At 37.0% G+C, this 12,174-nt stretch overlaps 1 protein-coding gene across 5 annotated transcripts in view; it reads right to left on the bottom strand.

Moving 5' to 3' along the window:
• Window positions 1-4,135: 4,135 nt before the first annotated feature.
• The window catches only part of Znf131 (zinc finger protein 131), a 37,265-nt gene continuing 29,226 nt past the window's right edge, over window positions 4,136-12,174 (bottom strand). For 4 of the 5 annotated variants that reach the window (XM_010629925.3, XM_010629927.2, XM_010629928.2 and 1 more), the window contains exons 6-7: window positions 7,205-7,335; window positions 4,136-5,856 (exon numbers count right to left, since the gene is read on the bottom strand). In XM_010629925.3, coding sequence (XP_010628227.1) covers window positions 5,170-5,856; window positions 7,205-7,335 — 818 coding nt within the window. In that variant the 3' untranslated portion in view covers window positions 4,136-5,169. The remainder of the gene's footprint in view (window positions 5,857-7,204; window positions 7,336-12,174) is intronic. The other variant, XM_033760814.1, reaches the window with a different exon arrangement.

Below are 12,174 nucleotides of genomic sequence, written 5' to 3'. Positions count from 1 at the left end.
GAGAAAGAGAAAGAGAAAGAGAAAGAGAAAGAGAAAGAGAAAGAGAAAGAGAAAGAGAAAGAGAAAGAGAAAGAGAAAGAGAAAGAGAAAGAGAAAAAGAAAACTTGGAGAACTCAGGTACACAAAGGGCTTAGGGAAGGAAAGAAGGTATAGTGAACAAGAGGCCCAAAGACCTGTACTGGAGTATGAGGCGTGTTATCTTTTTCTTTGAACACTTTTCCTATTATTCTTTAGGCAAACATTACTTTTGTAAAGTTAAACACCATCTCATATACTCTCTAATTTGAAGTCAGATGTTCTGGGTTCTGAAATCTAAAGACTGTAAAATATATTTAAATTTTAAAAATGCTTATTACAGTAAAGACACATTGCCAAGAATGAAGGGTATGTTTGAAGGGAGGGAAAAGTATTTTGAGTGGAATTAATGGCAGTATTTTTTACTGTAATAAATTTAAGCACTCACCAAATTTTTTTTAAAAAGTGTAACCATTAGGTGCAGCTTTTCTTTAAAATGCCAGGCAAATGGGAGGGGAAGCCTGCAAAAGACAACTCTCAGAGTGACACCATGTGCTGCAGCCTCAGGTCAAGGAGATTTTAAAAGGTGATTTGTGGTAGATCTTGCCAGCGTTTTGCACCTTATTTCTTCCACTCCCAATCCCATCAAGGGCTGGTATAGATTTCAAATAGAAAATTGGTGTCTATTTCATGCGTTGCACAATCCAATGTCAACTACAAAGAGATCGCATGGAGAGGCAATCATATTTTAGTGATCAGACTATATAGTCTGGGTTCAAATACTGGCTCAATCATCATCAGTTGTTTCTTGTCTCCATCCTTCATTTTCCTCCATTTATGAAAGCTAATATACTAACTTCTTGAGATAACTGAGGTAAGTGAGCAGTACAAAGGTGATTCATGAATGACAGCCATTGTGTTAGAATGAAATTTTTTTCCAGGTCTACATTTTTGTAGAAATATCAAGGTAGGGTGAGTAATTAAGTCGCATTAGGTTGTAGGAAAGGCAAGGATTAAAAAGATCAAATTTACATATGCTGCCTTCCTACTTAACATGTCAGAAAGCAATGATGAAATAAAATATAGGACATAGACTAATATAAGACACAGTCCTAAACTATAGGCCTGAAGATACTCTGTTAAGTTCAGACTATATGGTTCTGCATTTACAGTTCTAAAACAATACATTTCCAGGGATCTAACTATAAAGGGTCTTTAATTGGTGGTGGTGGTGAGGGTCTTAGTTTCTTTCTCATTTGATTCCTTTATGACAAATATTAAGAGCTCCAGGCATCTTCCTCTTCAGATGCAATTAATGGAAAGGTTAGTGTTTAAAATGTCAAAGCTATTAATTTTTTCCAACAAAGTCAGGCTAAACTGTCCAAGCATTCACTTATCAGTTTGGGTATCAGTTATAAAACTATTTTCATGTGAGCACATTTAATAACCATTTGCTTAAAATAAGCAGCCCATATTAAACTGGAGATGTCAACTAAAATCCACTTAAATGTTGAAGATTTTTACATGTAGGTCTTACTCAGTTCTACTAAGCTTGTTGACTTATTCACCGTATAAAATGGAGTCTAGCACCATTCTAATCCTGAAATCTGATTCCTATTTGAGGACAGTGGGAGCAGAAGCAATTTTTCAAGAAAATATTCTTACGTTCAATAGTGTATAAAGGTAGCAGCTGAATAAACTCAAAAAAATAAAAAGAAAGAAAGAAAAAAAGAGAACCTTCTGTATCTATCCAAGATTTCTGCTTTTGAAATGTACTGATGCTAGGGTTTAATTTTCCTTTGCATGAGTGATACTGTGGTATAATAAAAAACATATTTGGTCTTTGTCACTGATTCCTAGCAAAGCTACCAAAATCTTTGGAATTTCCTGATAGTAATGTCTTTTGTTATTCCTAACAAGCTCCTTTTGGCTTAACTTACTTACAGGAGGTCCCTAGAGAGCTTCAACACAGGACTGTATCACCACAAGAACCAATCAAGATTCTTACAATGATCAGGCCCATTCTAAGACCTCTGGGGGAGAGCAGAGGGACTAGAAATTGAGTTCAGTTACTAAAATAAGACTCAATCAGCCTACATTAGGAAACTTCCATTAAGAGAGCTTACAAGCCAGTTGTCAGCATGCTGGTAGGGCCAGGCGAGGTGGTGCACGTCTGAGAGGCACTTGAGAGGCAGAGGCAGGACTGCCATGAGTTCAAGGACAGCCTGAACTAATGAGACCCTGACTCAAAATGACAACAACAAAACATGCTGGAGGGTAGTGAACCAGAAAAGAATATAGGAGAGCTCTGACCTACTCTATGTTCATCTTACGCATCTTTTCAGTTTGATTATTCTTGAATGATATCCTCTTTAATGAAACTGCAATTGTTAAGTATTGTGCTTTTTTGAGTTATTCTGGGACATCACCAAAATTGGGGATTATGGGAACCCCAAATTTATTATTTAGTCAGTGGTACTGAGGATCAAACTCAGTGCCACTTAAGTGCAAAGAGTTTTGTGGTCCTGAGCACTTAACCTCTCAGGGTCTACCAACTCTGGGTATCATTAAAATTGAATTGTTGAACACCCAACTGATCTCTGAAAACTACAGTTCAATTATCAGAGTGGGGGAGAGGTAGAGGTTCTCCTATGATGACCACCACACTGCTCAACTATCACACTGTACACTTACCTTAAAAACCTAAGTAGGAGGCTGGGGATTTAGCTCACTGGTTCCGCTGCCTGCCTTGCAAGTGCAAGGACCGGAGTTCAATCCCCAGTATCAAAAAAAAAAAAAAAAACCCTAAGTAGGAATAAAGTTAGAAAATAGTATAGGAACAAATACCCCATAAATATCCCACTTAGTACTTGGAGCAGATAGATATACATGTTTTTAAAATCTGTTTATGATATAATATATACACAAAATGCTTTGCAAACCACACAGGGCTATTCAAACCAGTGGCTTATAAACTGGTCAATTTCCCCTCCCTTTCCAATCAAATTCATTGGCATTCTGAGCATACTGATAGTCTCATAGTACCTTTTGGGGAAAGGAAAACAATCTATATCTACTCCTTAAAACTACCTTGAAACTTTGCCAAACATAAAAACTCAAATGGTAATTTTAATACTCTGATGTGCCTTTGCTCCTGACGCTTGTATTCAGATCTCTTCAAAGATGATTATGTTTAAAAATAAACCTTGTTTCATACCTTGGCTTAAGGAAAGAGTATGAGCTATTTTGAGCATTCAAAATCCACTACATACTAGCTGGCAATTTACATGTTTGAGATCACTGTCTGTTAAGGACCATATAAAAACAAAAAGCTGTAACTTAACATAGACATCCTAAGGCAAACAAAATTCAATGTGATTTAATTTTATCCATATTTTCTAACTTAAAAAAAAAAACAAAAAACAGAAATGAGCTTTGTAGTAGGTGCTTAACTGGTAAATAGCACAATATTCATACACTTAAGACTAAAATAAAAGCACATCTTATTCCTGATATACCCAAATCTGTGACTGCTCCAATTACATAAAGCCATTTCAGTGTATTTTATAAATGTGCTACCATTTGACATCAGGATTATTACCAAAGGTGGTTAGCCGAACTGATTTTTTTTGTTTTGTTTTGTTTTATGAGACAGGGTCACACTATGTAGTTGAGACTGACCTGGAACTCTCACTATGTAACCCAGGCTGGTCTCGAACTCACAGCGATCCTTCTGCCTCAGCCTCCTGAATGTTGGGATTACAGGCATGCACCACCACGCTCAGCTTGAACTAATCTTTTAACACACTAATAAGTAAAGAAAACATTCATTTAAGCAAACTGGCTCAACTGCATCCACCATTTAAAAATTAAAAGAACACTAACTTCTTCCTTGTTTTGAGCTGATTTTGGAAGGTGGTGGTCTGTGTTGAGAACTTTATACCTCAAAAGATACAAACATTAATATGATGCAAAAAGATGTAAGAAATCACTCATAACTTCCACACTGATAATTAAAAAAGAGCCATGAACACATAATTTTAAAGTTTACTTTAAAAATGTAAACATCTCCCAATATTTAATAGGTAAAGAAAATAGAATATTAATTTTATGTGGTTGTTATATTTTATTTTCCAAATAATACTGATTAAAAATATTTACACACCTACTTTTAAGTCCACAGTTTAGCACTCTTATTTGTATGGCTTTAAAAGTTATAGCACAAGATCTTTACATTAAAGATTGGGGAAAAAAATTCAAAACAAAACCTGATATATACATGTCTTTCTCTGTACTTTATTTTAAATACATTATCTTTTTTTTTCATCTGATGGTAAAATATTAGTGCAACTTTTCTTCAAAATAAAGTTTACCACAGATGTAAATGAAATTTTCTTCAATTGAAAATGGTCCTTCAGCTGCTGTTAAATAAAATTTTTCAATGTAACAAAATGGAAAAGAACTGGTGGTTATAAGCAAAAATATGAAGTACTTATAGCATCATCTACATTGCTCCCTCCAACACACACCTCAGAAGAACTAGAGATGCTTTATAGAAGTTTAGTTGCTTCTGAAAAGGCACATGGGTGTGAATTTTTTTTTAACATTCTAGACATTGTGACACCACCACTCTGTCTCTGTGCAGAGATGGCATCTGTGACTAACTGGGGTAGACAAGAATGCTGTTCAAGCTAAAGAAAGCCAGAGCCAAAATTTAACTGCACAGTAACAATGCACTTTTCTTCATGCAGCCTTGAGTTCCTATATATTCAATTCCCATGCATTAGAATACATAAGGTAGGTTGTATTCTAATGATTTTACAATATGGAAAAAATTTAAGAAAGGACATCACCTGGGGAAGAGAAAAGGGAGAACCCTTACAACAATGAAAATAGATACATTCGTACCCAACAATATAAGAAGAATATAATCCATTTAAATTTCCAGAAATATACTCCCCTTCATTTATGAGAAAGACCCTTCCTTTGTGGTATTACCTGGGGGGAGGGTCATCAGTTTGTTTCCATAGAAAATAATAGTTCAGCACATCAGGAAATAGTTTGACTTTGGTCCACGTGTCTGTTTAAGGACAGTTACACTGTCCTTAGTTCAAAATCCAACATGTAAATTTAAAAATAATATTCATCTGTTATTCATTCTAAAACTGGTATAACTGTTCTGTCCTCATTTTCTGTCTTTTCAGCTTGGCGATCCACTGTAGTTTTGGTCTTTAAACCCTCAGCACCTTCATGATCTTCTCTGGCAACCTCTGCACCATCTGCTTGGCTAGGTTCTTTTTCCTCTTGGCTCATGATTTCAGGAGTCATGTGATCCAGGTCTGCTTCTAGAAGCTCAGTCTGTACTTCCACTGGCATTTGATTTACCCGTTCAACATGAAGCTCCTCCACGTGTACTTCAGTGCCTTCTTCAGTCTGAATTCGACCCACTTCTAGATAGCTCACTTGGACCTGCTCTGGGAGCTCACTAATATGTGAATCATGGGTTTGGCCATCCTGGAGCAGATCTGGATGGACCTGTTCCACAGTCACTTGTGCTGAATCCACCTGAACCTGAAGCAATGGTAACATATGCACCTTCCCAACCTGTTCTATAATAGTCATTGATGTCACTGGTTCAGTTTGCAAACGTGTTTCTACTGAAAGGACTTCTTCAGTTACTAAACGCTCTGAAATATTGTGAGATTCATCCAGATGCCTCCTGAATTCATTTCCTTGCATAAACCACAAGTCACAAAGAGTGCAATGGTTGGGTTTATCTCCAGTGTGTATTACCAAGTGATCTTTGAATTGGTCCCAGCTATTAAACACACTGTTACAGACCTGAAATACCCAAATGTAAGTTAACAATACTAAAATTCAAACTGAAGAAAATATGAATACATTTGCTCTCTGTAATATACTGATACCAATCTGAAGACCATTCTGAATGGCACTGCAATACAATCTAGTCCAAACTATTTCATATTTCTTTGGTTTATTTGGTCTTTTAGCAGATACACCAAACTTAAAAACATTCTGGGAAACATTTCAATATTGCCCTCATTATTTAAGTATCACATAAATTCTTAAACTATAAGGTAAGTATACTGTAATTTCTCCCCATAATTTCAACATCTAGAATCATTACATTACAGTATTTGGTATAACAACACAGTAATCATAGAAGCTGGCCTGCCTTCCCTGTGCTCCCAAATTTCAATGATTGCACTATTGGTAAGAACAGTAACTGTTCAAAAAGGAAGAAAGGAGCTAAAGGTGTAGGGAAGGTGGGATGAGTAGGGGAAGGGTAATAAGGGAAAAGAAAAAAATGTGAGATAATGAAAAGATGGAAATAAAGTATTTGTAGATGGGGAGGGGAGGAGGGGTTGAAGGGAGGGCAGGGGTAAGGGGAAAAAAATGAGAATCAAGACTTGTCATGTGGAGGTACAAGATCCCAACAATGAATGTAACTGTACTGTATCCCTAAAATGTACCAATAAACTCAATTAAAGCTAGAAAAAAAAAAAAAAAAAAAAGGAATAGTAACTGTTCAGAATGCCTAGTATTTAGCACATTTTGACATTGGTGCCATCTAGGGTTGAACACAAAAAGCGATTCTATTCTCCCTTGTAAAATTAACAAAATGGTTTTACTCTCATTTCTTTCCAAACGATTAGCTTTGTACTTTGTCTTTAGATTCCTAGGTGTTTCTTGACTTAAAATGGAGTTGTGTCTTAGTTTAATTAGTTTGAATCATCATAAGTAAAAAGTGTATCTAATGGGGCCGGGGATTTAGCTCAGTGGTTCTGCTGCCGACTTCCAAGCATAAGGTCCCGAGTTCAATTCCTGGTACCAAAAACAAACAAACAAACAAACAACCTGTATCTAATGAACTTAACCCTACCAGACAGCAAAACAGTATACAGAACGGTATAAGCTATTGTTTACCCTTGAGAGAGCATGGCTGACTGTGGCTCACTGATGCTGCCCAGATTCACAAGACAGCATCTTTTACCTATTACTTGGTCAGGAAAAGATTAAAATTCACAATTTAAGGCATGGTTTCACACCACTGTAAAGCTGAAATATCCTAAGTTGAACCATGCTAAGTCAGGGACCTTACCTTTCACTTTTAATGACTATAAACACAGACTGCTGTGTTTAGAGAACAGAATACATCCACACATACCTGACATTCATAAAGCTTCTTCCTCCCTTTTTTTGCTCCCACTCCAGTTTGGCATGCAGTCAGGTGACATTTGAGAGTGCTATTTCTAGCAAATCGTTCATGACAATTTGGACATTCAAAAGGTTTTTCACCTATTTTAAGATAAGAGATACGACAAATTAAGAAACACAGCAAAAGCAAATTTTAGTTTAGTTTGTTCTTTTTGGTTGAGATTGCAGAACTCTGTGCAGGCTAAATAACATTCTTAGGAGAAATATCAACTTATAATTTAGCTACTCTCACCACATCCAAAACACTTCTGTGAAGATGGCGGCAAGGTTTACTGGTTCATTGTAAAGAAACTATGGTGAAGAAAACATTTAGATCTTAGCTAGGTCTGATGGCGCAAGCCTGCAATCCCAGTACTTACAAAGTTGAAGCAAGAAGATCACTGTCAGTTCTAGGACAGCGTGGGTTACATAGTGAGCTTCAGGCCAGCCTGAACTACACAGTGATACCCTGTCTCAAAAACAAAACAAAAATAAAAACCTCCAAAAAATCAAGAAACAAAAGAATATTTTTATGTGAGTTCTGTTCCATATTTTTGCATTTCCCTTAAATAATCTAGGGAAATACATCACTGAGTTCCACAGGCATTTTTTTGTATACTTACCATGTACCAGACCATGGATAATGCCCTTTATTTCAAAAACTTCTTATCAAAGGCAAGGGGAGTCAGGCATGGTGGAGAATACCAGTAATCTAAGCTGAGGAGGCTGAGGCAGGAGGACTGTTGAGTTTGAGGCCAGCGTAGGCTACATAGGGAAACCTCAAAAAAACCAACCAAACAACAACAAAAACAAAGGCCAAGATATGAAAGTGAAATACATAAAAAATAAACTCAAGTGCACTAGAGTCCCATTACATAAAACAACACAGAAAATAATGAGCTGTAGCAACACAAATGAGAGCAAGAAAAGGCAAAAAGGTTTACTCTAGGTAGGGGCACAGAAATATAAAACAGCATAGTGGATGAGGAGTAAGGAGTCACAATCAATTAACTCCCATATCTCTGGTTTAAAATGTCACGCAGGATAAAGAATCCAGGATGCAAGAGGCCAAGTAGGTTTGGAGTAGGGTATGCTTGGAAAAATTACTGATTCAGCTTTGTTTACTGAAGTCAAGGTATTTAGAACATTGTGGTGTCTGGTATAGAGCTGCAGACAATTCTGGAGCCAAATCTGACATTCAGATTTGAGGTTTTCTGTGTAGTAAATAATTCAGCCATGGATAAAATTTGAGTATGTTACAGCAAAGTTACAAGGACTAGTACCTTGTGAAACACCAAGTTAAAAGAGAAAGTAGATGAATTAGCAATGGAAATAGAAATGGAACTTACAAGAAGTAGAAGAGAAAATCAACAATTATAAGTGGCATAGTGGGATCAGCAGCCAGACTCATCTGGGCAGAGTGTGTTAAGAGGCACATCAATTAGAATGAAAATTCTTTCAAGGCCTTGAAAAGTAGAGCAAAGGTGGCCTGGAAAGGAAGTCAGTATGAAGGTTCAATTGTTCACTGATTTTCTGTGAGAAAAGGAGGCTGTAGTGAAGGAAAGGAAGAGTGGGAACAACAGACAGGCTATGGTCTTGGAAGAGGCATAAAGGCATAGAATGAGGACTGGCCTTGAAGTGGGTTATCTGTTCCTCTGGAGTGAGAAAAAGACAGATGCTGCTACAGTTAACTTGTGGGTAGGAAGACAGGTAGTCAACTGCTAAAGGTGGGCCACAGGCAGAGTCTTGATGCAGGGTCTCAATATGTATTACAGTGAAGATGTGGAATAGCAATTAGGAAATCAGACACCAAACACCTAAGGTCTGAGATACGCATTTTCTCCAGCAGTGCTCAGCAATAATGGAGGGGGAAATAGCTGCAATAATTCCTCATGGAGGGCTTCAAAGAGCCAAGTGGGGTCTATCTAAGCAGGAAAATGTGCTTAAGAGTACAAGAAAAGGATGAGGTCCAGAAAAGACAGAGAAGTCAGGAATAGGGTAACAAACTAGGAAAAAAGGATATGGAAGAGCTGGAAGGCTCAATGAGAGAAGACAAGAGTCAGAAAAAAAGGGCATGCAAGGACAGGGTGCCTATAAAGAACATTAAGCTTTCAGAGGTGGTGGTCCCAGATGTGATCCTCATATTTAAACAGAATGACAGTTAATTGAGCTATGTATTTTTCCCCCAACATAGTTTTTGTAGTAATTTCCATGTGATGAAAACATTAATTTGATGGAGACTATCTGGAATTATTGCTGGTACGAAACTCCTTTTCTGCTAGGTGTGGTGGTGCATGCCTATAATCTTAGTACTCTGGAGGCTAGGGAGAATATTCAGAAGCTCAAGGCCAGCCTGGGTTACAAAGAATTCAAAGCCAGATAGAGCTATATATAGTGAGACCCTGTCACAAAGTATTTAAAAACCCTCCTGTTCAATATCAAAACTGTTGGGATATAGTACTAACTTGCTAAGTAAAACAGTTAGGTTTTGGGGCATTATAATTATATTAATAATAATATAAATTATAATTTATTATAATTTAAAGATTATTTTTATCATCAATGTAGGCTACAAGGATAAATTGGCCTAGCTCCCTTAAATAGTATTTGCCAGGATTTAAAATACACATACCCCCCGTTAAGTTTATTAATACATTTAAAGCAAACAATATAGCTACATTTATCACTGGGATCTTGTACCTTTACAAGATTTATCTTGGTTCTCATTTTTTCCCCATACCCCTGCCCTCCCTCCTTCACCCACTCCACCCTTCCCTAGTTACAAAGACTTTGTTTCCATTTTATCCTTTTTCCACATTTTTTCTTTTCCCTTATTTCCTTTCCCCTCCCCTTCTCACTTCCCTTTAACCATTTTCTTCCTATTTCACTCATTAATATTACACATATTTCTTGACCTGGCAATTCTGCTTTAAAAAATTAAATTACTTGAACATGTGGACAAAGATAGATGTACAAAGATACTTATTGCTGCAGAGTAATAGTAAAAGCCTAGCAATGTATATTATGTATGTTAATGCATAACAGTAGTTTAACTATGGTATATCCAAAACTACTAAAATATTATGCAGCAATAGAAAAAAAAGACTACAAAACAAACTAAATAGCATAAAAGTATACTACTATATCCTCCTAGTTGTTTTCCCAAAACCATGCATCATGTTTTTCTGTGGCTACTCAAAAATGCAAGGAATACACATAGAAAGTTAAGAAAACAGCAGCAGTAACTATTTTTTTGGGGGGGTGAGGGGGGGTGGTACAGGGAACTGAACCCAGGGCCTCTGTACTGAGCTACATCTCTGTGCCTTTTTAAAATTCTGAGACAGGGTGTCACTAAGTTTGTTGTTACCCAGGATGTACTTGGATTACTGTCTCAGCCTCCCAGAGTGCTGGGATTACAGGTTGTACCACCATGTTCAGCACATTTTTTTTTTCCTTGTGGTTCTAGAGATTGAACCCAAGGTTTGGTGCAAGCCTAAAAATGCATCTACCACTGAGCTAGCTACACTTCCAGCCAGCAGATGCTTCTGAAGAGATATACATAGGCAAGAGACTTACTTTTCATCAAATACCACTTGAGCTGGTTTTGTTTAAAAAATTAGTTTAACAAACCCAGTAACATCTAGAAGTAGAAACAGATTATCTTAGACATGTTTAGAGTTACAATTTTCAAAATGTTTTCACCGTTCTATCTATCATTTATCACAGACCCTATAAAGGAGGTATCATATTCTTTACTAAGGAAAGCCCAAAATAAAATGATCAGTTATCCTTCTAGTAAATGTTAGAATTGGAGCTAGAACTGAAATGATTTCTGGATCAACCTTTTTGTTTCTTTTTTTCTGATGTACAGAGACTTCAAGGTAGGGCCTTGTACATAGTCTACCACAGAGCTACACTCCCAGCCCTTTATATGTTTTACTTTGAGATGTTGTTTTAATTTGCCTAGGCTGGCCTCAAACTTGTAATTCTCCTGCCTTGGCTTCCTGAGTAGCTGGGTTTACAGGCATGTGTCATTGATTCCAGCTTAGGGCCACATTTTTTATTTTTAATTTTGGTGCTGGAAATTGAACTTGGGACCTTGCGTTTATAAGGCAGGTGGCAGAATCACTGAGCTAAATCCCTGGCAGAGCCACATTTGTTTTAATTCTATACTTCCTCTCTTGGAAAATAGGGAGCAAATACAATACTTGAAAATATAGTTAAAAGTCAACTCTAGATTTTCTATACTAGGTATCACTCAGTTATAGGGGTTAATGGGCCCGGGAGTTTCACATCTAAATCCTCATCCTTTTATATATATAGTTTAAGGTAATAATCTCCAACCAGGTAGTTATCCAAATGAGAAAACTACAAGCCACCTGTTTTACCCTGGTCCTCAATGATCACAAATCCTGTGCATTCTGCCTACTTAACATTACTCAAATCTCCATCTATTTTCCACTTATTACTGCCTTTTCCCAAATTCCTATTTTGGTTTAGTTTACTAAAACAGATTCCTCATTAGAGCTAGCAGGTTTCACCTTACTCTAATCTATTTTGCCAGTCATCTAAAATAGAAATCTGACTAGAATGCTTCCTGACTTAAACTCCTTTAAAATGATCTAGAATCCAAGACAAACCCCAAACTCATTTATCACATGTGAAGAGGTATAAGTCTTAGCCTTGTCTCTCATCACTCCCTCTTCTCTCTTGTTTTTAAACCACCTGTAGATCCCCCATTTGATGACACACCTCTGTCATTATTTTACTTCAGTGGTGGTGAACCTATAGTATGTAAGACCTAGCAGGCTGATTATATCATTGAAAGCACTAAAAAGTTCACCATCGGGGCCGGGGATTTAGCTCAGCGGTTTGGCGGCCTGCCTTGCAAGCGCAAGGAACCGAGTTCAATCCCTGTACCAAAAAAAAAAAAAAAAAAAA

Source organism: Fukomys damarensis, unplaced genomic scaffold (assembly GCF_012274545.1).
Source record: "Fukomys damarensis isolate Sample0158 unplaced genomic scaffold, DMR_v1.0_HiC HiC_scaffold_1, whole genome shotgun sequence".
NCBI lineage: Eukaryota > Metazoa > Chordata > Mammalia > Rodentia > Bathyergidae > Fukomys > Fukomys damarensis.
The sequence above is the reverse complement of the archived record's forward strand: the minus strand, read 5'-3'. Positions and strand labels throughout refer to the sequence as shown.